General features: G+C 47.9%; 1 protein-coding gene across 7 annotated transcripts in view; it reads right to left on the bottom strand.

The window, feature by feature from the left end:
• Positions 1-6,167: 6,167 nt before the first annotated feature.
• LOC145338050 (serine/threonine-protein kinase WNK3-like) overlaps positions 6,168-27,535 on the bottom strand; it is a 127,788-nt gene continuing 106,420 nt past the window's right edge. For 5 of the 7 annotated variants that reach the window (XM_080182828.1, XM_080182829.1, XM_080182830.1 and 2 more), the window contains 5 exons: positions 18,183-18,301; positions 17,032-17,609; positions 15,304-15,503; positions 11,787-11,977; positions 6,168-9,756 (listed from right to left, as the gene is read on the bottom strand). In XM_080182828.1, the coding sequence (XP_080038954.1) occupies positions 9,448-9,756; positions 11,787-11,977; positions 15,304-15,503; positions 17,032-17,609; positions 18,183-18,301 (1,397 nt within the window). In that variant the 3' untranslated portion in view covers positions 6,168-9,447. Of the gene's footprint in view, positions 9,757-11,786; positions 11,978-12,665; positions 12,823-15,303; positions 15,504-17,031; positions 17,610-18,182; positions 18,302-27,535 lie in introns of those variants that run through there. The other 2 variants (XM_080182831.1, XM_080182832.1) reach the window with 2 other exon arrangements.

Below are 27,535 nucleotides of genomic sequence, written 5' to 3'. Positions count from 1 at the left end.
CTGCCGCTCCCGAAGCATCAGGGGTGTTGTAGTTCCTCCCGCCACCTTTGCAACAGGTGGTAAGGGACGAGCGAACTTTCACTCCAGTCGGTCACTTCGGGAACCCAGCCGCCATTTGCCCGGACCGTCCTTCATCCTCCCGCCTTCCTGTGTACTGGCACCTGCTTCCTCTGTCTCCCTATTGCCCTCCCCTCAAGAAGTTTAGTGGTCCCGTCCGACCCCGCTTCGTCCATCCTGCAGCACAGGCCGGAGAACTACAAATCCCGTTAGCCTCTGTGCCTTCCCTCAAGCGGCCTGCCCCCAGGCATGATGGGAGTTGTTGTTTCCCATCGGCCTCTTCGGGACCCCGTACAAAACGTCACCGCTGTATTTCAGCATTTGTGGTCCGCAACTCCCCGATGGCCCGCACGCTCTAGCTGAATAGCGTCCTCCAATCCAGAGGAGGCGCTGGCGCGGCGGTTTCGGTCGTTGGGCGAGTAATCCGGGCTAATGCTCTGGGGGTGGCTGGTTCGAATCCCACCACTTGTAAAACCTGTCTAGTTCATTCATTAATCTCCCTTTATTGACTTGCATTTGTTAAAAATTTTTGGGAAAAAATGATGACCGTGATGTAATCTGGAGCCGCCCACTCATAATTACTATGGTTAGCATTGCTGTCTTCACAATAAAAATTCCCTCGAAAGCTAGTGAGTTTACTATCAAATAAATCGGTTGGACTTAAACCTGGTGTTGTCAGACTTTTTACTGTGTTTACCCCAGTCCAACGCCGGCACATCCACATCACGTCTTCACAGTGCCAGGGACCCCCAAGTGTTGCAATCCACCATGGTGGATTGGCTATGCTAAATTGCTCCTTAGTATCCAAAGATGTGCAGATTAGTGAATTGGCTGTGCTAAATTGCCTGTTAGTGTCAGAGAGATTAGCAGGAGAAATATGAGGTTACGGAGATCGGATGTTGATGGAATTGTTGTCAGTGTAAGCTTGATGGGCTGAAGGGCCTTGTTCTGCCTCTACTATAACATTCACACAGACACAACATGGGCAGAATTTCTGTTTCTCTCATTTCTCACGGAGACAATTCAGCAAATTGTCAATGCTTACTGAGAATCTTGTGTCACAAGCTGAAATGCTTTAAAATAGCTTCATTCAAGGCTAAATCTAGTGTCTGCCTGGCTGTAAGGTTCAGAGGCCACTGGTATGGACATTAAACGAATGGTGGGTTCACACAATGGACTTTGGGATTAACTCCACACTCACACCAAGCCTCCATCTCATGCACGTAAACCTAATTTAAAAGTGAAGGATTTTGTGACCTTTTGCTGCTCTTCGAGACATTTCCGTGGCTGTTTTGATGATACTGTGCCTTGAAGAATTGTATTTTAATCATGTTTCTCTGCAGTTTCTACAAGCAGGTCTGAGCATTTTATTGGTGCTATGATGTCTGTATCTGGTATCCTCAAATTGTTAGAGGCAATATAATTGATATGCTTATTTTTTTAATCTGGACTAGTGCAGTGTCCTGGGGTTTTAGAGTCCTTTGGGGATTACTGACTGGAGCTTGATTTGGGAATGATTCACAGATTAGGTGATATGCCTGGGCCGTTTTTCTTTCCACAGAAAAATCTAACCTTTAAGTTGTGGTTTAATTGCTGTTATAAGCCAGTGGAGACAGGCAGTGTCTCTTTCTCTCCTTCCCTCTTTCCAGTGGCATGCTGTAAGTTCCAGGGCTGGGAAACCTCAGAATTGATCCAACATTCAAAAGAGCAATTGAAAGCAGATGTTAAAAAGCTGAAGCTCCAGCATCACGTAAGTATACTTGCTTTTTGTGCCAAGTCTAAAGGAAAGGGGTGCACATCTGTGGAATGGTGTTTGACTTGGGAACATAGATAGCTATCTGTTAAGGTTTATACAGTATCAGGTTTGAATCTTGTAATTGGTAAATGTTATTCTCATTCTTTCTACTTACATTTTAACGTGTTCTTAAATAAACTTTGATAAAAACTTCCCCATGGGTCACTTGAATCATACCTGGAGAGAAACATCTGATGCTCACCAATGCCAAAATCAAATATAAAAACTTAGCTGTAGGCTATCTTCATAAAACACACTGGAGTTTCTGGGCTGAACAAAGAAAATTACAGCACAAGAACGGGCCATTCGGCCCTCCAAGCCGGCACCGACCATGCTGCCCCACTGAACTAAAACCCCTATCCTTCCAGGGACCAAATCCCTCCATTCCCATCCTATTCATGTATTTGTCAAGGCACTTAAAAGTCACTATCATATCTGCTTCCACTACTTCCCCCGGCAACGAGTTCCAGGCACCCACCACACTGTAAAAAATATGCCTCATACATCTCCTTTAAACCTGTGCCCCTTAGTAATTGATTCTTCCACCCTGGGAAAAAGCTTCTGACTATCCACTCTGTCCATGCCTCTCATAATCTTGCAGACTTCTATCAGGTTATCAAGCTCTGTCGTTCCAGTGAGAACAAACCAAGTTTCTCCAATCTCTTGACTAGCTTCTCCACCTGCATTGCCACTTTTAGTGACCCGAGTAACTATACACCCAGATCCCTTTGCCTATTAATACTCAAGGGTTCTGCCATTTACTGTGTATTTCCTATCTGTATTAGACCTTTAAAAATGCATTACCTCACATTTGTCCAGATTACACTCCATCTTCCTTCTCTCCGCCCAAGTCTCCAACTGATTTATATCCTGCTGCATTCTCTGATGGTCCTTATCATTATCTGCAAATCCACCAACCTTTGTGGCATCCACAAACTTACTAATCAAATCACTTACATTTTTCTTTAAATTATTTATATATATATTACAAACAGCAAAGGTCCCAGCACTGATCTCTGAGGAGTGTCACCTGTCACAGTCCTCCATTCAGAAAAGCACCCTTCCGCTGCTACTCTCTGATTTGTTTCTGGGAGAGCACTTTGGAAATAGTGACCACAATTCGGTGTCTTTCATTATTGCAATGGAGAGGGATAGGGCCTTTCGGCAGGGCAAGGTTTATAACTGGGGGAGGGGTAATTATGATGCAATTAGGCAAGAATTAGGGAGCATAAGATAGGAACAGAAACTGTCAGGGAAAGGCACAAATGAAAAGGAACAAACACTGTGTGTCCTTGATAGGTACGTCCCAGTCAGGCAGGGAGGAAATGGCTAAGTGAGGGAACCATGGTTCACAAAAAAGGTTGAATGTCTTGTCAAGAGGAAAAAGGAAGCATATGTAAGGATGAGAAAACAAGGTTCAGTTCGGTCGCTTGAGGGTTACAAGGTAGCAAGGAATGAGCTAAAAAAAGGGCTTAGGAGAGCTAGGAGGGGGCACAAGAAGTCCTCGGTGGGTCGGATCAAGGAAAACGCCAAGGCCCTTTCATGTGAGAAATAGAAGAATGACCACGGTGAGGTTAGGGCCGGTCAAGGTCAGTAGTGGGAACCAGTGCATGGAGTCAGAAGAGATAGGTGAGGCAACAAATGAATACTTTTCTTTGGCGTTCATCATGGAGAGGGGCCATGTTTTTGAGGATGTGTGTGTGATACAGGCTGATAGGCTGAGGGAAGATGTATTAGCAATTTTGAAAAACCTGAGGGTCAACAAGTCCCCTAGGCCAGATGGGATATATCCTACTTTGGGAGGCAAGGGATGAGATTGCAGAGGCTTTGTCTTTTATCTTTAGGTCCTCACTGTCCATGGGGATAGCGCCAGAGGACTGGAGAGCGGCGAATGTCCCCCCCCCCGTTCAAGAGAACTCATCTCTTATTATGTTTAAATAGTCTTGAGGAGTTATCCCCAGAAGTTTGTGTCCAGTAGATTGTTGAAAGGAATACCAATAACTCCTGACAGTTTCTCTCTCTTTAAAACAGCACGAACATGGGCTAAGTTTGGCCATTGTTTCTTATTACCATTCTATGTATAATTCAATCTGACTACCAAAATTAGCCTGTCTGGTGCTGTGCTATTCGCACCTCATACGGATGATAGTACATGGTGACCATGACACGTGTGCTCCAGCACATTGCTAACAGAAGCAGTCACTGTACTTAATATCTTTCTATAGTTCTGTGAATAAATCTGACCACTGAGCTTAGTCTGTTTGGTGTTGTGTTTTCTCCACTATAGGGGCATAGTGGCACATGGCAAGCATTATACAGATCCTTGAACACACGGCTGACAAAGAACGGTGTCAGCTGCTGTCTGTGAATAAATCTGACCACTGAGTTTAGCCTGGTTGGTGCTGCGCTTTTCTCAACCTTAGAAGGATGGTGGAAAGATGGCAAACTTTACAAGACACTAAGAAAAAGCCCAGGATGTGACCTTTTAGATGCACGACTTGCACTCAAAGCACCCCCAGGGCATGAAGGAAGAAATATTGGAAAGGTGACCAGAAACTTTAAAAGGGAGTGGGTTACGAGGGAGAATGTACATTGGACAGAGGGAAAGGGGAGACACTGCACTTTCAATTTTAGAAAGAGGAATGTTGTCTACTCAACTCCACACATGCAAACAAAGAACAATCAACACCCAGTGTTTTGGTCATTTTTTTCTCTTCCCTTCTGATTTTAGAAAGATACAAAATTCATCTTGTACATGCAGCTAAACATTTGAGGAATGCTTTCACTTTTGGGACAATTTTCAACACAAAACTCTTCTTTCCCTTTCCCTTGATTGGGGGGGGGGGGAGAAAGATCAAGGCATCGACTTACAAACTGCTTGACAAAACTGTGTATGTATATATATGTATATATTTAAAAACAAAAAGGAATAGACAAAAGAAAATACGTTGAGAGACAAGGCGAAAAAAACTTCAGTTTAAATTTACCAGTAATACTGTTTTTCAACTCTCCTCACAAACATTTGACACCAGAGAAGGACAGAGAGACTCCGACTGCCCCATATTCATTCACCCCATCACCATCCCTTCCTCCCTCCCAGCCGTCTGGATCAAAGAAAAACACACATTTTGCTCTGAAAAAAGTGTGCGTCGCCTATCCCGTATCTTCCACCCCACTCTGCCCCTCTTCCATGTCACCTCACACCAGACCAGCAAGGAATTATCAACCCCTTGGAAGGGGGAGTGACAGCAGGAGGGACAAAGAGAGGGATAGAAGCTCCACGCCTCTCTCAGCCCAGGATTCGGCTGGCTGTCTCTTCCCTCGAGCCCCCTCTCCACGCAACCACCCAGAAGACAGTCGGAGATCCCCTCCCAACTATCTCTGGCATGGTCATCAAAAGTAAAATGGTAGCAGCAGTTACACACGACCAAACAATAACCAAAGAAAACAGGCTGTGTTCCAGTGAGGGAGAGAATCTCAACTGGAAAGCTGTGAATATCAAGGCACTGCAAGTCTGCAGGTTTTCTTTAAATAAGGAGCACATTTGAAAGGACTGTGCACCATCTTACTCCATGCCGCTCACACACACACACACACACTCACAGCTGAAACGCCACACTGAATTGAGATTACAGCATACTGCCCACCAGAGGACAGCACACTCCAGCTCTCTCTCAATGGTCCATTTACCAGATGGCAAAACTGGCTTTTCACCAAAGCTTGTCCAATGTACTAGCAGAAATATTCACATTTACAACACGTCAAATCTGTGCAATACGGTGCTTACGCGAGGCTCTTAAACTTGTCCATTCTTCAATGCCGGAACCGTCCCCACCAGTACTGTACCCCCAGTGTTATACAGCGACAGACCCGACCCCACCAGTACTGTACCCCCAGTGTTATACAGCGACAGACCCGTCCCCACCAGTACTGTACCTCAGTGTTATAGAGACAGACCCGTCCCCACCAGTACTGTACCCCCCAGTGTTATACAGCGACATACCCGTCCCCACCAGTACTGTACCCCAGTGTTATACAGCGACAGACCCGTCCCCACCGGTACTGTACCCCAGTGTTATACAGCGACAGACCCGTCCCCACCGGTACTGTACCCAGTGTTATACAGCGACAGACCCGTCCCCACCAGTACTGTACCCCAGTGTTATACAGCGACAGACCCGTCCCCACCAGTACTGTACTCCAGTGTTATACAGCTACAGACCCGACCCCACCAGTACTGTACTCCAGTGTTATACAGTGACAGACCCGTCCCCACCAGTACTGTACCCCAGTGTTATACAGCGACAGACCCGACCCCACCAGTACTGTACCCCAGTGTTATACAGCGACAGACCCGTCCCCACCAGTACTGTACCCCAGTGTTATACAGCGACAGACCCGACCCCACCAATACTGTACTCCAGTGTTAATCAGTGACGGACCTGTCCCCACCAGTGCTATACCCAGTGAAATAACAGTGACAGACGCGTCCCCACCAGTACTGTACCCCAGTGTTATACAGCCACTGACCCATGCCCACCAGTACTGTACCCCAGTGTTATACAACGGCAGACCCATCCCCACCAGTACTGTACCCCAGTGTTATACAGCCACTGACCCATGCCCACCAGCACTGTACCCCAGTGTTATACAATGGCAGACCCGTCCCCACCAGTACTGTACCCCAGTGTTAAACAGTGGCAGACCCGTCCCCACCAGTACCGTACCCCAGTGTTATAGTGACAGACCCGTCCCCACCAGTACTGTACCCCAGTGTTATACAGCGACAGACCCGTCCCCACCAGTACTGTACCCCAGTGTTAAACAGTGACAGATCCGTCCCCACCAGTACTGTACCCCAGTGTTATACAGCGACAGACCCGTCCCCACCAGTACTGTACCCCAGTGTTAAACAGTGATAGATCCGTCCCCACCAGTACCGTACCGCAGTGTCATACGGCTCAAAATGCAGTTTTCTATTAGACAAAATGGTTTTCGAAAAACAGAATGTCGAATTGTATGGCCAGATGTCTTTCACAGTTCATGAGGGTAACAGTAACAAAATGTTGCATTCCAACCAGTAACAGGAGATAATACGATAGTGACATAACAGAAGTGCAGCTATCTGCACGTACCACACACCACAGAAACGCCACTGCTTAATTGGTCCCAACACCCCCTCCTCATACTCACCCATCCCAGATAAACTGCAATCAAGTAAACAAAAATCAAATTGGAACAGCAAGAATCACACACATTACAATCAAAACACAATACGGAAAAACAAAATGTCGGCAACTTATAAAATCACAAACATTTTCCCAAATCACAACTTTGGAAAGTTTCCACAAGCTACTTTTAATTGTTCACAGTATTGGCCCCGTTCCCCCTGATGAAAACAGATTCAGAATCGTCAAGAGAATCAAAACTGCAAACTGCATGTCTAGTTGGATTAAGGCTGGCTAGAAACAGAAAGATGGGTAGAGGCAATTATTGGAGTGTGCGTACCTAGGTGGTGTGTTTGTACATGCCTGCGTGTGCACCTGAGTGCACCTGTGTGGTGTGTTTGCCTCTGTACATATGGCTGTGTGGTGTGCATTGTGCGCATGCACGTGCCTGTGCGAGCCTGTGGGGTATTTTTAGTGTGTCTGTGTGTGTCATATCCCAGTACGAAGACTCACAACACCAGGTTAAACATCATGCATCATACCTTAGCAGCTTCGCACAAACTGCCTGGTAATGATTTTTAAAGCATTCAGCCTCAATCCCCAGCTATATTTGGTTCCCTGTGTCCAAACTACTAAAGCACTCAGGTCAACAAGGTTTAAAATCTGGAAACGTGGAGAGAGAGGGGAGAATGGGGGAATGCCTTGCGCATCACTGCAGGCCGTTACAGGCCACTCTCCCTCTTGGCAACCTGCTCTGTAAAGTCATCAATGCTTGGATCCTCTCTCTGCAAGTGAAACCCGAGTCGGAGGTTGGGGGAAGAGCTGAGGCAGTGCGAGGCGTTAAATCACTGAACGTTTGTGCAGTGATGATTGAGGAGCTGTATGGCGAGCCCGTCAGCAAACCCTGTCCCTCTCCCTACACACATCGTCCTCCTCCCCCATATTTCCTAATACCCGCGCATCCCCTTGGCTTATCTCTTCAAGTCTCCCCACCCAGCCTTGCGATCATGAATTCAAGTGTTGATGATAAAGTAACTGCTGAAACATGGCAGCCCGGCTCTGATGTGGGTCGGGCTCTAAACAGAGTCAATGCGGCTGCACGTAAAAAGCTACACTCTCTGATTGCAATTATAAAAATAATTCTCACTGTAACAAACTCAAGAGGGTGGGTTTTGTTTTATTCCACCCTCGCCCCACCACCACTGCTAAATCCAGCATGGACCTTTGTGAAATATCTGGCATTTTAAATAAATCCTGAAGAATAAACAGGAAGGCGACACGCCACGAGAGACTGACAAAGAAAGCAAGGGCAGAAGAAAATACCTGGGAACATGTACAGCACACAATCTGGGTGCACACGCAGTCTCAGTACAATAACAACATCCCTGTCCATTAAGTAAATATTCACAACACAATGCTGCGGCGAAATATGAACAGGTATGCACAGAGGTGGGGGAAGGGTGAAGGAAGCAGAGAAGGTGTAAAGCGTCCACAGAAGGTTGCGGTCCACACTGCTGGCTGCACGTTGCCCTGGTGTCTTCCGCACAGCCGCCCCCGCTCCGCCATCCACGATGCCTGGAGGTTGACACCTGCCATTCCAGCCAGAGTGAGGCCCGAGTTCTCCTCCTCGCCCACTCTTGTCTTCAGCTCCGTCCCCAAGTCTGAGGTTGGAGGGGAGGGACACTCACATGACATCCCACTTCACCCCGGGAGGTGGGCAAGTCACGTCTGACCTGTGGCCCGGACACTTCCAATGAATCCTGGCACACACGGCTCTTGGAGCGGTGGGAGGGGGAGCATGATGCTTGACACAAAGCCAGACACTCGACTCCCTCGGGTCAGGAGGAGATATAGCTGCTTTAATTCACAAGTTGCCAGGCCTGGGCATAAAAGTATTTATAAGCGCCCACCCCACCCCCCCCCCTCTCGCCGCATGTCCTCGGGAAAGGGTGCTCTGTGCTTCTGCAACTCTTAGTTCCTCCCCATGTCAAAATGGCAGCTTGCTCTTTCATCCATTGGCCCGATTTATTTGGGGAGGGGTGCTGAAGGAAATGGGGGGCAAAAATGATCCAAACATAACTAGCCTCCCTCCCCACCGCTGTATCCTCTCCCCCATAGCCTTTCAAATTCCGAGGGCCCAGCCCGCAGAATGGCCATTTTTGAAGGCGGGGGATGGGTAATCAGTCGAGGTGAAGGGGGCAGGAAAGGGGTAATTCCTCCATCTGTCTCAGGCGAAGTCCATTGGGCTGGCAGAGAGGTGCTGGGTCAAGGGGAATGAGTGGGGAAAACCCTCCGAAACGCTGTGGTTAGTTGTATGGCCTCAGGTTCTCCAGTCCATCTCTATGCATTCGCTGTTGGCTGATGTTGCAGCAAGTGTGAAACCATGACCACTCCCCCCATACCCACCCCTCCCCCATTTGGGTCACCTTACTTTGACCACGGAGGGGCGGTGGGGGAACCCTGCACTGGAAATGTCTGCACAGCACCTGCTCCTCCCCCACCACCACCAGTGAGATGTTGAGGCAGTCCTTGTGGGGGAGTGCTCCTGGAAGGCTGGCTCTGGTACGTCCCTCTGGCGATTCCAGCATACTGGCAAAGGTTCTGGAGGGGGTAAGGGGCCACCGTGCCTGGAAACGAATTCGATGGGGGGACTGCCGGTGGCAGCGTGGTCTGTTGTGTCCCCTGACCTTGTGATCCAGACCCAATCCAACCAACAGTGCAGGCTTGGGAAGCTCCCTAGGAAGGTGGGGGAAAAGGGAAAAAAAAACAGGGAGTGCGTTAGTAGGAAAGGAAAGAAAATACACAGGATATAGGAAGAGGTTATTCAGCCCCTCAAGCCTGCTAAGCTTTTTTAAGTTAAAGTTTATTTATTAGTGCCACAAGTAGGCTTACATTAACACAGCAATGAAGTTACTGTGAAAATCCCCTAGTCACCACACTCCGGCACCTGTTTAGGAGAATTTAGCACAGCCAATGCACCCTAACCAGCACGTCTTTCAGACTGTGGGAGGAAACTGGAGGAAACCTACGCAGATACTGGGAGAACGTGCAGACTCCACACAGACAGTGACCCAAGCCGGCAATTGAACCTGGGTCCCTGGTGCTGTGAGGCAGCAGTGCTAATCATGGTGTCATTGTGCCGTCTTTCAATAATATCATGGCTGATCTATGTGCATTTCCAGTTCTGCCTACCCTCTCACTCTTCTAAACTCCAGTGAATATAATCCTAACTGACTTAGTCTCTCCTCATATGACAGACCTGCCATCCCAGGAATCAGCCTGGTAAATCTTCGCTGTACTCCCTCTATAGCAAGGACATCCTTCCTCATATAAGACTTTCTTTTGTGTTGGGCAAATGGGGGAGGTGGGGGGCAGTGCAGGCGGAGGCGACACCCGTCTTTGGGCACATTAACCTTTAGAGGAAGGGCTAAGGAGGGACAATACAGATAGTGGGAGCCGATGCCCTTCTCCGTTGGCCTGCCCGGCTCTGAGCTACCACGGAACTTGGATACTGTACCTCATGGTACCAAAGGCCCACATACACTGGGCTGGCATTGCTGAGAAACTGCTGCTCAGTGTTATGCAACTGGAACCTAGTTTGGAAGGGTGAGAGGGGATCTGATTGAGGTATATAAAATATTAAAAAAGATTGACAAAATTTAAGTTTATTTATTAATGTCACAAGTAGGCTCACATCAACATTGCAATGAAGTTACTGTGAAAATCCCCTAGTTGCCATGCTCCAGCACCTGTTTGGGTACACAGAGAGAAGTTAACATGGCCGATGCACCTAACAGCACAAATTGAAGCCGGATCCCTGGCGCTGTAAAGCAGCAGTGCTAACCCTGTAAATGTAGGCCAAATATTTCCCCTTGTGGGGCAATCTTGAGAGATCCCAGGTATAGATTGAGAGGTGATTTAAAACTGAGAGGTGATTTAAAACTGAGAGGTGATTTAAAACTGAGAGGTGATTTAAAACTGAGAGGTGATTTAAAACTGAGAGGTGATTTAAAACTGAGAGGAGGATGAACGACTTCTCATAGAGAGTGGTAATTTTTTCCACAGTGGACAAGGAAGAAGGTTGTCAAAGTCTGCAACAGGATCGTGATCAACTGGGCCAAGGTATTGCAGATGGAGTTTATTTCCGTTAAATGCAGGACATTGCATGTCTGGATGCAATTTCTGGCTTGAGTGACTGTGCGGAGTTTGTACATTCTCCCCGTGAGTTTCTTCTGGGTGCTACGGTTTCCCCCCACAGTTCCAAAGACGTGCTGGTTAGGGTGCATTGGCCGTGCTAAATTCTGTGTACCCAGACAGGTGATGGAGTGTGGTGACTAGGGGATTTTCACAGTAACTTCATTGCAGTGTTAATTTAAACCTACTTGTGATACTAATGAATAAACTTCAAATTTAAAATTTATCAATCGCTTTTAGCATTTTACATACCTCGATCAGATTTCCTTTTATACTTGCTGGAATTTAGAAGGATAAGTCCAAATTGTTTAATCTCTCCTCGCTGCCCCATAGCAAGGTGGAGTTTGAATTGTTGAATGGTTTCAAGGAAATATATATATTTCTAATTTAAAAAAGGGATAAGGGGATATGGGGAACAGGTGGGGAGGTGGATTTGAGATCAGGGAGAGATCAGCCATGATCTGATTTAATGGCAGAGCAGGCTCAAAGGGTTGAATCGCCTACTTCTGCTCCTAAAACCTATGTTGCTACAATTCACGCGGTAGGTCTTTCCCTGCCTCCCTGCTACTCACGTCACAGAGCTGATGCCAGCTCTCCAGGTCCTGACGGGTCTGAATCTGCCGGATTTCGTTCAGGCTGGGTTTCAGGCTGGCGACCCCAATCCTCTCCTTGGCCCAATCGTCCACCAACTTGTGCAGGTCATCTGTGAATGTCCCCTTCTTGGCGCCAGCAGTCTGCTGGGAGTCCGTGCAGTAAAACGACCCTGGGAGGACGTGGGAAGGTTGGGGGAGAGGAGGAGGAGGGAGGGATGGAGGGACAAGTGTCAGCTGGCCAGCCCGGCAAATAGTGCACCCCAGCAAAGAACCCCAGCAACTTTGTGGATGACATCAAAGTCGGTGGTGTAGTGGACAAGAAAGAAGGTCTGTAGCGGGATGGTGATCAACTGGGCCGTGGGCCAAGGTATGGTAGATGGAGTTTATTTCTCATAAATGCGGGGTGTTGCATTTTGGTAAAACAAATTTGGGCTGGACGTACACAGTTAATGTTAGGGCCCTGGGGAGTGTTGTTGGACCACAGGGTGCAAGTACATAGTTCCTTGCGCTCCTGTGAAGGGTAGAACAGGATGGTGAAGGTGGCGTTTGACACACTTGCCTTCATCGGTCAGAGCGTTGAGTACAGGAATTGGAACGTTATGTTACAATTGTACAAGACATTGGTGTGGCCACATTTGGAGTACTGCATACAATTCTAGTCACCTAGCTATAGAAAGGGGGCAGAAAAGATTTACAAGGATGTTACCAGGATTGTAGCTTTTGAGTCATAAGGAGAGGCTGGATAGGCTGGGACTTCTCCCCTGGAGCGATGGCGGGCAGGCAGGGGTTGGGGTCTGTGTGTGTGTGTGTGTGTGTGAGTGTGAGAGAGAGAGAGAGACCTTATAGAGGTTTATAAAATCGTGAGGGACATTGATACAGTGAATAGCCAAGGTCTTTTCCCCAGGCTAGGGGAGTCCAAAACTAGAGGGCATAGGTTTAAAGAGAGAGGGGAAGGTTTAAAAGGGACCCGCGGGGCAACTTCTTCACGCAGAGGATGGCGCCGGTATGGAACGAGCTGCCAGAGGAGATGATAGAGGCGGGTAGAATTACAACATTTAAAAGACATTCAGATAGGTACATGGATGGGAAAGGTTTGAGGGGTATGGACCCAACACAGGCAAATGGGACTAGTTTAGATGAGGAAACCTGGTCAGCATGGACAAGCTGGACCAAAGGGCCTGTTCCCGTGCTGCTTATCTCTATAACTGGGGAAAGGAGTGAAAATTGCCTCCTCCTAAAAATGGGAGATCTTCACTGCACAGGAGGCAGCCATTGAGAGATCTGTCCGAGGATATCAAAGGTTACTGGGGGTATTCGGCAATGTGAAACATAATGATCAATCATGACTTTACTGGGGCCAAATGAGCCACTGCTGCTCCTATTTCATCAGTCCATGTGCAATTTCTTCACCCAGAGGGTGGTGAACATGTGGAATTCACTCCCATAGAAAGTAGTTGAGGCCAAAACGTCTGATTTCAAGGAGAAATTAGATATAGCTCTTGGGGTTACAGGGATCAAGGGATATGGGGAAGAAGGCAGGTGGGGTGGGGGGGGTTGGTGGAAAATCAGGATATTGAATTTGATCATCAGCCATGATCATAATGAATGGCTGAGCAGGCTCGAAGGGCCGAATGGCCTCCTCCTGCTTTTACTTTCTATATTCAAGGCGGTTCCCAAGTGGCAATCAAAGCATGAGGGTGGGCAGGGGGCACAGTGGTTTGCACTGCTGCTTCAGTGCCAGGGGCCCAGGTTCAATTCCAGGCTTGGATCATTGTCTGTGTGGAGTTTCCTCTGGATGCTCCAGTTTCCTCCTGCAGTTCAAATACGTGCGGATTAGGGTGATTGACCTTGCTAAAATTGACCCTAGTGTCGGGAGATTAGCAGGATAAATGTGTGGGGGTTACAGGCATAGGGCTCGGTTGGGACTGTGGTCGTACAGGATTGATGGGACGAACGGCCTCTTTCTGTACTGTAGGGATTCTATAAAGTACAGAAATGTCAAGCTGCAACAGCAGAGGGACCTCATCAGAGGTTGGAGGATTTAAGACAATTTGACAATGGGAGCATTGAGAGAGTTTTCCCCAGCCTCTGCGTGTGCTCCCACTGACCTTGTGTGACAACAGTGTACAGCCAGATTGTATTTGTGGCTGTTTGCCTGTGATTGTTCCCTATGAATCCAATACTCGGACCCCTTACCATTGCACATCAATGCCTGACTACGCCCTGGGTTTACATATGGTGCATAGGGTGAAGGGGATCAAAGGATATGGAGGGATGTTGTCGGATCAGGTCATTGGGTTGGGTGATCAGCCATGAATGCATGGCAGAAAGGCGGGAAGGACCAGATGGCCTCCACCTGCACCTAATTTCTGTGTTTCAGTATTTGTTCCACACACAGCACAGGAACAGGTTTCCCCTTCCAATGTATACTCCTCAATGCCACTGCCCCACAACAACCTCTTCCCATCTCTATTGTATCTACCTCCACCACCTCTGGCAGCACGTTCCAGACACCTAGCACACTCTGTGTAAAAACGTACCCCTCGTATCTCCTTTGAACTTCCCCCCTCTCACCTTAAGTGTGTGCCCCCTAATATTAGGCATTTCAACTCTGGGAAAAAGATTCTGACTGTCAACCCTGTCTGTGCCTCTCATCATTTTATATTCTTCTATCAGGTCTCCCATCAGCCTCCGCTGCTCCAGAGAAAACAACCCTAGATTGTCCAGCCTCTCCTTATAGTCCATACTCTGTAATCCAGGCAGCATCCTGGTAAACCTCTTCTGCACCCTCTCCAAAGCCTTCCTATAATGTGGCGGCCAGAACTGAATGCAAATACATCAACACTTTTCACCTCAACCTTTTCCCAAGCAAGTTCCACATCCTGCCTACCCTCCATGGCATGGTGATTAGCACTGCTGGCTTACAGCGCCAGGGATCCGGGTTCGATTCCCAGCCTTAGGTCACTGTCTGTGTGGAGTCGGCACACTCTCCCTGTATCTGCGCGATTCCTCCAGGTGCTCCGGTTTCCTCCCACAGTCCAAAGACATGCTGGTTTGGTGCATGGGCTGTGCTGAATTCTTCCTCAGTGTACCTGAAAAGGTGCTGGAGTGTGGCGACTGGGGAATTTTCACAATAACTTCATTGACATGTTAATGTAAGCCTTACTTCTGACACTAATATAAAAACCTCTCTGGGTGAAAACATTTCTCCTGAATTCCACACCTCCCCCCTCCCCGCCATTGGATTTATTAGCCACTGTCTTATGTTGATGGTGCAACCCTTCCACCCCACCAAGTTGTGCCCCTGCCCCCTGCCCCCCCTGCCCCCCCCCCCCCCCCCCCACCCACCCAGCCCCTCAACCCTCAAGTGGAAACATCTGTTCTATCAAAACACCACTTTGTCATTTTAAAGACCTCGACACACTCTTTTTAAAATCACTGGCTGCATTGGTCCACATGGCCACAGGCGGAGGGGACATTGCACTTTGGTGCTTACCTGTGCTGGTGGGAGTGCTGTTCAGGGAGTGTGACTTGGCGTTGCGGAGTTTGCTCTTGGCTGACCTCTGCCGCCGGCTGGGGGGAGAGTATGCCTGCAGGGAGCCATCGCACAAATCCCTGGGCATGCTGAGTCGCTCATACAGCTCCTGGAGCTCCTGATTTTGCTGGGCCTGGAGGTACACAACTTCTTTGATGTGCCTGTTTCACAGAGAGAGACAGACAGACCATGAGTGAGAAGATCTATACATCACACTAAAGTGTTTCCCCTCAGAACCCACTCGCCCCACTCCACTATTCCAATGCTTAACCAGAAAGCTTCTGTCAACATCAGCCTGTCTGAAACGACTGTGCCCCAGCTAACACCAAGACCCATCAACCTGTCACCTCATTAACCAACATTCACTCCCTTTTCAAATCCATCCATGTCTTGCCACTCCCTATCTCTGTAACCTCCTCCATCCCTTACACCCCTCCCTACCTCTGTAACCTCCTCCAGCCCCTACACTCCCTCCCTATCTCTGTAACCTCCTCCAGCCCCTACACCCCCCCATCTCTGTAACCTCTTCCAGCCCCTACACCACTCCCTATCTCTGTAACCTCCTTCATCCCTTACACCTCCTCCCTATCTCTGTAACCTCCTCTAGCCCCTATAACCCTCCCTATCTCTGTAATATCTGCCATCCTCAACACCCCTCCCTTTCTCTGCAACCACCTCCAGCCCCCACACCCAGTCCCTATCTCTGTAAATTCCTTCAGCCCCTACACCTCCGCCCTATCTCTGTAACCACCTCCAGCCCCTACACCCCTATCTCTATAACCTCCTCACTCCTACACACCTCCCTATCTCTATAACCTCCTCCAACCGCTACACCCCTCCCATCTCTGTAACCTTCTCCAGCCCCTACACCCCCTCCTTATCTCTGTAACCTTCTCCAGCCACTATACCCCTCCCTATCTCCATAACTACCTCTAGCCCCACATCCCCTTCCTATCTCTGAAACCTCCTCTATCCCCTACACCCCTCCCTATTTCTGTAACCTCCTCCAGCCCCTACATCCCTCCCTATAGCTGTAACTTTCTCCAGCACCAACAGCCCTCTATCTCTGTAACCCACTCTAGTCCCTACACCCATCCCTATCTCTGTAACTTCCTCCAGCCCCCACACCTTCTCCCAATCTCTGTAACCTCCTTCAGACTCTACACCCCCTCTCTATCTCTGTAACCCTGACCATTTTCTACACCCCTCCCTATCTCTATAACCTCCTCCAGCCCCTACACCCCTCCCTATCTGTGACCTCGTTTAATCCCTACACCTTCCTCATCTCTGTAACCTGCTCCAGCCCATATATCCCTATTTCTATAACCTCCTTCAGCCCTACTTCCCTCTCTATCTCTGTAACTTCCTTCAGCCCCCGCACCCTCTCCCTATCTCTGTAACCCCGACCAGTCTCTACACCCCTCCCTATCTCTATAACTTCCTCCAGCCCCTACACCCCTCCCTATCTCTGTAACCTCGTTTAGTCCCTACACGTCCCTTATCTCTGTAATCCACTCCAGCCCCTACAGCCCTCCCTATCTCTGTAACCTCCTCCAGCCCCCTACACCCCCTTCCCTGTCTCTGTAACCTCCTGCAGTTGTTCACCTCCCGGTTTCAATAGATGAGGAAGAGGGAGCAAACGTCGCTGTGTCCAGGTCAGCATCCCTGAATCGCCACTGCCTGACTTACTTCTCCCTCAGGCTCTGCAGCTCCCGTTTCAAATCCTCGTCCTCCACCTCTGACTCATCATCGCTGCTCATGGGGGAGGTGGGTGAGTTGCAGAGCATCACGTTGTGCTGATACGGCTGCTGACCCTCCTCCAGCAGCAGCCGGCTGCCTGGGCACATCCACTCAGTCTCATCAGTGTAACTGGCCGGAACGGACTGTTCGCTCTCGGTGCTGGGCTGCTTGCAGACGGCACCACCCCGTCGGATATCTTTCAGCCACTGGCTGTTGGCTGACTGGAGACTGCCACTGCCACCGGCGCCCACTGGTCTGTCTGCCAGCTCGCATGCACTGGCGACTTCGGGGGGGACTTCATCGTCGTACCAGCTGGATGGCAAAGGCAAGGGGCCATCCATTGTGTCAGACCCACTGTCCCACGTGCCACCAACTAGGAAGTGCCCTGCCACTTCCTGCGGTGCCGGTTCCCGGGGGCCAGTGGCCATCCCTTCCTTGGTGTCGGCTGTCAGGAGGTTCAGAGCGGCACAGCTTTCCAGCTCAGCTGGTGGGATGGCTCCTTCAGGATGCAGGGTGGCCACAGAAACCTGAGGCAGAACAGGAGGCGGGTGGGGAGGAAAAGAGAGAGAGAGAGGGTTGTTAGACTGTCTCAAGAAAAGCTGATTACAGAGCACAGCCCCAGAGTGCCCTTTCCCACAATGCTTCTTCCTGATCACAGTGCATCCATCTCCAGTGCTGCAACTTACAGGACAGCACACCCCCACATTACAATCAATGGAACCTAAACAACGCCATTTCACAGAAAGAAGGTAACTGCCGTTTCTGAAATCAGGTCACCCCAAAGGGCAAAAGAGTTGCATCACCATTGTAATTTAGGAAACCCATTAGCCAATGAGCACAGCAAGATCCCTCAAGCAGCCACACAAGGTTAAGCAGACAATCTCTTTTCAGGGACTGGTCGAGCGAGAAGCATCTGCTCTTTTAAAGACGCTCCTTAAAATCACCTAAGGAGCTTTTGGTCTCACGTCCCAGTGTTCAATGTTGCTGATTACGCCCCTGTGAAGCGCTCCTGTGACGTTTTATTGCGGTAACAACAGCACGCAAGCAAGTCGCAGCTCACACGCTGCGGCAGTCTGAAGGAGCTCCAAACAAACACCCACCTGAAAGCGTCCGGCCTGTAACTGCATGGGGGACTGGCTGTCTGGGAAGACACTGAACGAGCTGCCTTGATCCAGCTGTGATGGATCAACTCCTGCCCTGGTACTCCGACTGTCTCCAGCTGCACCAAGCACAAAGAAATTAAAGAGGGGGCAAGGAGTGGCCACCAGCAAGAGCTACGGGCAGAATGCAAAGCTTGCTTGGTTGTGGGGTGGGGGGAACCCATGCTCTTTGGAGAAATTCGGCGACAGAACGCGAGGGTTTAAGACTGGAATGACACAAAACACAGCATGGGTGCTCCTCGGTCATTAATAGGATCCTGGTGGCAGGCATTCATAGAATCCCTATAGTGAAGAAGGATGCCATTCAGCCCATCGAGTCTGCACTGACAACAATCCTATCCAGGCCCTATCCCAATAATCCCACGCATTTGTTCTAGCTAGTCCCCCTGACACTAAGGGACAATTTAGCATGACCAATCCATCTAATCTGCACATCTTTCAGACTGTGGGAGGAAACCAGAGCACCAGACACGGAGAGAACATGGAAACTCCACACAGACAGTGATCCAAGCCAGTAAGCGAACCCGGGTCCCTGACACTGAGGCAGCCGTGCTAACCACTATGCCACCGTGAGTGGGTCAGCCGTCCTGACCGCTTGCCCCTCTACTGTGGCTATGTTTCTGCCTGGAAAGAAAGTACAGTACCAGCCAACATCATACCCGCAGGGGGACTGGGTGCATTGGCCACCTTCAACCACATATTTTAAGTTTCCTCGGAGATTGTTTATTTTGATGCAGCAGGTTAGCCCACAGTTGGTTGATTTAATTTATTTGCTAAATGCAAAGAATCACCATGTGGAGGCAGCACAGGTGAGGCCATTCAGCCTATCTTAATACATTATCCAGAGGCTGGGGGGTAATTGGCCGGGAGACAGCTATGCATTACCTAGCCTGCTCCTTTAAGGCTGCAAGATCTAATTCCTGCAAGCTGACATATCTAATCACCCTCCAATTCCTCTTGTGCAAACCTCTGGAACAACTGGAGAAACACCAGTCTTCTCCAGGAATGGCAGCAACTGGTAAATTGCTGCTCTCAGATTAAGGTAGAAGATCAAGCAAAAATCAAATAGCTCTCATCTAAACTCTTGCCTACACCTTTATGTGTTTACAGAGTCTTAAAGATCCATTGTTTTTGCCTCATGTTCTGCACATACAAATCTGTCACAGAGAGTTCCCAGCTGACTGGCCCTGCCTATATTTAACTGTCATGATGTGGGTATGCCGGCATTGGACTGGCGTAAACACAGTAAAAAGTCTGACAACACCAGGTTTTAGTCCAACCTATTTATTTGATAATATACTCACTAGCTTTTGGGGTTACCCCCTTCGTCAGAACTCTCCATTCACCTGACGAAGGGGGTAACCCCGAAAGCTAGTGAGTATATTATCAAATAAATAGGTTGGACTAAAACCTGGTGTTGTCAGACTTTTTACTATATTTAACTGTAGCAGACAATAAGAACATAAGAATATAAGAAATAGGAGGAGTAGGCCATCTAGCCCTTCGAGCCTGCCCCGCCATTCAATAAGATCATGGCTGATCTGAAGTGGATCAGTTCCAATTACCAGTCAGCTGCCCGTAACCCTCAAATCCCTGATCAATCAGAAATCTATCTACCTGTGACTTAAACATATTCAACGACTTAAACATATTCCACTTCAATGGGTAGAGAATTCCAGAGATTCACTACCCTCAGAGAAGAAGTTCCTCCTCAACTCTGTTCTAAAGTGATCCCCCCTTATTTTGAGGCTGTGTCCTCTAGTTCTGGTTTCCTTTCTAAGTGGAAAGAATCTCTCTACCTCTACCCTATCTAGCCCCTCCATTATCTTATATGTTTCTATAAGATCACCCCTCAGCCTTCTAAACTCCAATGAGTACAGGCCCAATCTACTCAATCTCTCCTCATAAGCTAACCCCCTCATCTCCAGTGTCAACCTGGTGAACCTTCTCTGTAGTCCCTCCAAGGCCAATATATCCTTTCGCAAATAAGGGGACCAAAACTGCACACAGTACTCCAGTTGCGGCCTCACCAGTACCCTGTACAGTTGCAGCAAGACCTCCCTGCTTTTATATTCTATCCCCCTTGCTGTAAAAGCCAACATTCCATTCACCTTCTTGATCACTTGCTGCACCTGCAGACTGAGTTTTTGTGATTCATGCACAAGGACCCCCAGGTCCCTCTGCATGTTGTAATTTATCACCATTTAAATAATAGCCCATTTTACTATTATTTCTTCCAAAGTGGATAACCTCACACTTGCCAATGTTATACTCCATCTGCCAGATCCTCACCCACTCACTCAGCCTATCCAAATCTCTCTGCAGACTTTCCACGTCCTCCAAGCAATTCGCTTTGCCTCTCATCTTCGTGTCATCAGCAAACTTTGTTACCCTACACTCAGCCCCCTCCTCCAGATCGTCTATGTATATGGTAAACAGTTGATGCCCCAGCACCGATCCATACGGCACGCCACTAGTCACCAACTGCCAACCAGAAAAGCACCCATTTATTCCAACTCTCTGCTTCCTGTTAGATAGCCAATCCTCAATCCATGCTAACACTTTACCCCCAACTCCGTGTACCCTAATCTTCTGCAGCAACCTTTTGTGAGGCACCTTATTGAATGCCTTCTGGAAATCTAAAAACACCACATCCATCGGTTCCCCTCTGTCAACTGCACTAGTCACATCTTCATAAAAATCCAGTAAATTCATCAAACACGACTTTCCCTTCATGAATCCATGCTGCATCTGCTTGATTGAACCATTCTTTTCTAGGTGTCCTGCTATTTCTTCTTTAATGATGGATTCCAGCATTTTCCCAACTACGGAGTTAAGCTAACCGGCCTGTAGTTACCCACCTTTTGTCTACTTCCTTTTTTAAACAGCGGCGTAACATTAGCTGTTTTCCAATCCGCCGGCACTTCCTCAGAGCCCAACGAATTTTGATAAATAACTACTAACACATCTGCTATTACTTCTGCCATTTCTTTCAGTACCCTGGGATGCATTCCATCCAGTCCCGGGGACTTGTCTACCTTCTGTCCCATTAGTCTACCCAGCACTACCTCTTTAGTAACAGTAATTGTATTAAGGACCTCACCTCCTACCAACCCTCGATCGTTAATATTCGGTAAGCTATTTGTGTCCTCCACCGTGAAGACCGACACAAAAAACTTATTTCAAGTATCAGCCATTTCCTCGTTTCCCACTATTAAGTCCCCCCTCTCGTCCTCCAAAGGTCCAACATTCACTCTAGCCACTCTCTTCCTTTTTTTATATTTGTAAAAACTTTTACTATCTTTTTTATATTTTGAGCTAGTTTAGTTTCATAATCTATCTTTCCTTTCTTTATTGCTTTCTTAGTCATTCTTTGTTGTTTTTTAAAGCTTTCCCAATCTTCTAATTCCCCACTAGTTTTGGTCACTGTGTACGCATCGGTTTTTAATTTAATACTCTCCTTTATTTCCTTTGTTATCCACGGCTGGTTATCCCTTTTCTTATAGTCCTTCTTTATCACCAGAATATATTTTTGCGAGTACTGAAAAAAATCTCTTTAAAATCCTCCACTGTTCCTCAGCTGTCCTACCAACAAGTCTCTGCTCCCAGTCTACATTAGCCAATTCCACCCTCATCCTATCATAGTCCCCTCTGTTCAAGCAGAGGACACTGGTTTGGCACCCAACTTTCTCACCCTCCATCTGTATCAGAAATTCAACCATATTGTGATCACTCATCCCAAGAGGATCCCTCACAAGAAGATCCTTAATTCTACCTGTCTCGTACCAGATTTGAGATAACTCACTCCCTCATAGGTTCTGTAACATACTGTTCAAGGAAACTATCCCGACAGCATTCTAAGAGCTCTTCAAGTCCAACATGTCCGACTTGAGTCAACCCATCAATGTGCAGGTTAAAATCCCCCATGATTATTGCCATTCCGTTTTTGCACGCATCCATTATTTGCTTGTTTATAGCCCTTCCCGCCTCAAAGTTATTATTTGAGGGCCTATAGACCACACCCACCAGTGACCTTTCTCCCCTTACTATTCCTTATCTCCACCCACAACGATTCCACGTTTTACTCTTTGGAGCCTATATCATCTCTCACTACTGCCCTGATATTATCCTTTATTAACAGAGCTACCCCACCTCCTTTTCCTTCCTGTCTATCCTTCCTAAATGTCTGATACCCCTGGATATTCAGTTCCCAGTCCCGGTCACCCTGCAACCACATTTCTGTAATGGCCACTAGATCATACCCATTTGTGCTGATTTGTGCCATCAATTCATTCACTTTGTTTCGAATGCTTTGTGCATTCAGGTAAAGTGTCTTTATGCCAACCTTTATCTGGACCTGATTTGTTGAAATGCTACTAACCTCTCCTGAGCCCTCTATTCCTTTAACTAGTTGAACGTCCTCAACATTAACCTGCACTCGTACCCTCTCCTTTACCTTTGATTTTGTAATTCCCCATACCCCTGCACTTTCCCCTCCACTAATTAGTTTAAAGCCCTATCTACAGCTCTAGTTATACGATTTGCCAGGACTTTGGTCCCAGCACGGTTCAGAGAAGACCATCCCATCTGAACAGGTCCCATCTGCCCCAATACTGGTGCCAATGCCTCATGAGTTCGAATCCATTCCACCCACACCAATCCTTGAGCCATGCATTCACCTCCTTAATCCTATTGACCCTGCGCCAATTCACTCGTGGCTCAGGTAGTAATCCAGAAATTACCACCTTGTTGGTTCTGCTTTTTAATTTGGTTCCTAGCTTTTCATACTCCCTCTGCAGAGTGATGGTTGGGGACAGTGTAGAGGGACACAATGCACACATACAATGCAGATCAGACTCTGAGTTAATACTCCTGCTACTGTTTCTTGTGGACTTGATGTGGGTATGCCGGCGTTGGACTGGCGTAAACACAGTAAAAAGTCTGACAACACCAGGTTTTAGTCCAACCTATTTATTTGATAATATACTCACTAGCTTTCGGGGTTACCCCCTTCGTCAGGTGAATGGAGAGTTCTCCATTCACCTGACGAAGGGGGTAACCCCGAAAGCTAGTGAGTATATTATCAAATAAATAGGTTGGACTAAAACCTGGTGTTGTCAGACTTTTTCTTGTGGACTTGGCAGACACAGCTGGCATTTATAGCTGGGAATCCTGGAAGAGGGAACTATTGTGGGAATACCAGCCACTTGCACAAACATGCATCAGTGAATAATCCAGGGGTCCAAAGAAAGAGAAAAGGAGATACAGCAAGAAGCATATGGCAACCAGAAGGAAATTATAATTTCTCAATATTCTGTATATCAAACACTCCCAGGGCAGGTGCAGCACTGAGTTAGATACAGAGTAAAGCTCCCTCTACACTGTCCCCATCAAACACTCCCAGGGCAGGTACAGTATGGGGTTAGATACAGAGTAAAGCTCCCTCTATACTGTCCCCCATCAAATACTCCCAGGACAGATACAGCATGGGGTTACATACAGAGTAAAGTTCCCTCCATGTTGTCCTGCATCCTTCTGCATTGTAGGGATTCTACAATTCTAAGACTCTCCAAAAGAGCATCTTATCCAGGCTCTATCCCCATAGAGGACCTTTATAGTCACCCGCTAATCGTCCAAACGTGCACATCTTTGGGTGCTAAGGGGCAATTTAGCATGTCCAATCCACCTAAATGGAACTGTGGGAGGAAACCAGAGCAAATGGACAAAACCTATGCAGATACAGGGAGAACGTGCAGACTCCACACATGACCCAAGGTGGGAATTGAACCTGGAGTCCCTGGTGCTGAGCAGCACTAACCACTGTGCCACTCTATAGGAATCAGCCTGATCCGATTGTGGCATCAACCCCACTTTCCCGTTTGTCTCCACCATCATCCCCATTATCGCTGACTCACTTGTCCATCAAAAGTCTGTTTGACCCCAACACCCCTCTGGGGGGTGGGGGGGGGTATCTTTCCAACATGGTCCCACATTCTGGATGCCCCCACAAGGGGAAACATCTTTCCTGTCAAGACACCCCCACTCCCCAACAGTTCTGAAATGTTTCAATAAGATAGCCTTTCACATTCTAAACTCTGATGAGGAGGGGATCAACGAATTCAACCTTTCCACTTAAGGAGCAACAGTGATTAGCACTTCTGCCTCACAGCATCAGGGTACTGGGTTCAGTTCCCGGTGTGGGTCACTGTGTGGAGTCTGCACATTCTCCTCATGTCTGTGGGGGTTTCCTCCAGGTCTTCCAGTTTCCTCCCACAGTCCAAAGATCATAGAATCCCTACAGTGCAGAAAGAGGCCATTCAGCCCATCAAGTCAGCACCGACCACAATCCCACCAGGCCTATCCCCGTAACCCCACGTATTTACCCTGTGAATCCCCCGACACGAAGGCCAATCAACCTAAGCCACACATCTTTTGACTTATCTTTGTTTTATTCATTCATGGGACACAAAATACTGCTAGCCAGCATGTATTGCCCATCCCGAGTTGTCCTTGAAGGGCATTTGAGAGTCAACTACAGTGCTGTGAATCTGGAGTCAGATGTAGGCCAGACCAGGTAAGGACGGCTGATTTCCTTCCCTAAAAGGACATTAGTGAACCAGATGGATTTTCCTGACAATCGACAATGGTTTCATGGCCATCAGTAGATTCTTAATTCCAGATTTTTTTTATTGAATTCAAATTCAATAAAATCTGCCGTGGCAGGATTCAAACCCGGGCCCCCAGAACATTAGCTGAGTTTCTGGATTAAACTCCAGTGATATTACTAGGCCACTATCTCCCTTGTGGGCTAGGTTGATTGACCAGGCTAAATTGCCACTTAGTGTCAGTGACATTAATAGGGTAAATATGTTGGGTTATGGGGATTGGGCCTGGGTCTAATTGTTGTCGCTGCAGATTCTCCTTTTGCATTGCAGGGATTCTATGGTAACTTTTCCAGTGCAGTCACGATGGGCTAAATGGCCTCTCTGATTCTGCCATGATTTTTAAGTGGTTTGGTAAGACAAACCCCTTCATCCAGGTCAGGCAGCATTGATGGAGCGAGAAACAGAGCGAATCTTTCAGTGCTATACACTGTGCCTCTGAGCCTGAGATTGTTGACCATTCTCCCTGCTGATATTTAGACCCTTCCTGTCACCCCTACGCTGAAGGGCAGAAAGGCCTCCCTCCTTTTCCCATCAAACACCCTGCCTGTACAGAGATGGGAAGTGTCTGAATTTCCCAATCTTGCCTGTCCTTCCTTTGCCCTCTTGGTTTCCAATGAGACCTTCAGCACAAACCTGAAGAGGCACCATCCCCGGTCACTTACTTGATTCAAGTAAAACAAAAACTGTACTGCTTTACACACAAACCAGTTCATTGAAGTGTGGAAACTTGGGCAGAGTGCGACGTCTACAGCAACTTTGTTTGATTTAAAAGAAGACATACTCGGGAAATCTCATCTTGGTTAAATATTGCAAACCATTCTCAAACCTGCCAGACAATCACCATGCCTAATACTGTGGCTTTAAAAAATGTATTGTCATGGTGTTTCTGTGCAGGTTTTGTCGGCACCATGTTGTCTGTAGCTGGTGTCCTCTAATGATTATTGAAGCAATGTTATGGACATCATGTTTATTTTTAATCTGGGCCTAATGCAGTGTCCTAAGGTTTTATGACCCTTTTGGAATCAAAGAACAAAGAACAGTATAGCACAGGAACAGGCCCTTCAGCCCACCAAGTCTGTGCCCACACAGATGCCTTTCTAAACTATTATCTTGCCTCTACCTGGTCCATATCCCTCTGTTCCCTGCCTATTCAACTAGCTATCCAGATGCCTCTTGAACATAGAATCTGCTTCCACCGCCTCTTTGACAAAGCGTTCCAGGCATTCACCACCGTGTGTGAGAAAAACTTGCCCCTTACGTTGTTTTTAAATCTCTTCCCCCCCGCCCCCCCACTCACCTTCAACCTATGCCCCCGAGTAACTGACCTTTCAGCCCTGGGAAAAAGACTCTGACTATCCACTCTATCCAAGCCTGTCATAATCTTGTAAACCTCTATCAGGTCCCCCTCACCCTCCAAAGCTCCAATGAAAACAATCCACGTTTGTTCAAACTTTCTTCATAGTCCATATCCTTAAAACCCCAGGCAATATCCTGGTAAATCTCTTCCGCACCTTTTCCAATGCATTAACGTCCTTCCAATAGTGTGGCAAGAATTGTACACAATACTCCAAATGCAGCCTAACCAATGTCTTATACAGCTAAGAACATAAGAAATAGGAGGAGTAGGCCATCTAGCCCTTCGAGCCTGCCCCGCCATTCAATAAGATCATGGCTGATCTGTCGTGGCTCAGTTCCACTTTCCCGCCCTCTCCCCATAACCCTTAATCCCCTCGCTTATCAAAAACCCATCAACCCGCGTCTTAAAAATATTTAGCGAGGCAGCCTCCACCACTTCAACGGGCAGAGAATTCCAGAGATTCACCACCCTTTGAGTGAAGAAGTTCCTCCTCAACTCCGTTCTAAACCACCCCCCCTTTATCTTGAGGCTGTGCCCCCTAGTCCTACTGTCTTTTTTGAGCGGGAAGAGTCTCTCCACCTCTATCCTATCCATCCCATTCATCATCTTATACGTCTCAATGAGATCTCCCCTCATTCTTCTAAACTCTAACGAGTACAAGCCTAGTTTATTCAGCCTCTCCTCATAGCTCAAACCCCTCAACTCCGGTATCAGCCTAGTAAACCTCCTCTGCACTCCCTCCAAGGCCAAAATATCTTTGCGCAGGTGCGGCGCCCAAAACTGCACACAGTACTCCAGCTGCGGCCTCACCAATGCCCTATACAGCTGCAGCAAGACCTCCCTACTTTTATATTCAATCCCCCTCGCTATGAAGGCCAGCATCCCATTCGCCTTCCTGACCACCTGTTGCACCTGCAAGCTGGGTTTTTGCGACTCATGCACAAGGACCCCGAGGTCCCTCTGCACCGTCGCCTGCTGCAGTTTTTCGCCCCGCAAGTAATAGTCCTTCCTACCATTCTTCCTACCAAAGTGGACCACCTCACACTTGCCAACATTAAATTCCATTTGCCATTTCCTGGCCCATTCGCCCAGCCTATCTAGATCCTTCTGCAGACTCTCCACACCCTCCGCACAATTTGCCGTTCCCCCAATCTTGGTGTCATCAGCAAATTTCGACACCCTACACTCGGTTCCCTCCTCCAGATCATCTATATAAATGGTAAAAAGCTGAGGCCCCAGCAGCAACCCCTGGGGCACTCCACTAGTCACCA

This window comes from Carcharhinus amblyrhynchos, unplaced genomic scaffold, assembly GCF_965287045.1.
Source record: "Carcharhinus amblyrhynchos unplaced genomic scaffold, sCarAmb.v2.hapA scaffold_90, whole genome shotgun sequence".
Lineage (NCBI taxonomy): Eukaryota > Metazoa > Chordata > Chondrichthyes > Carcharhiniformes > Carcharhinidae > Carcharhinus > Carcharhinus amblyrhynchos.
The sequence above is the reverse complement of the archived record's forward strand: the minus strand, read 5'-3'. Positions and strand labels throughout refer to the sequence as shown.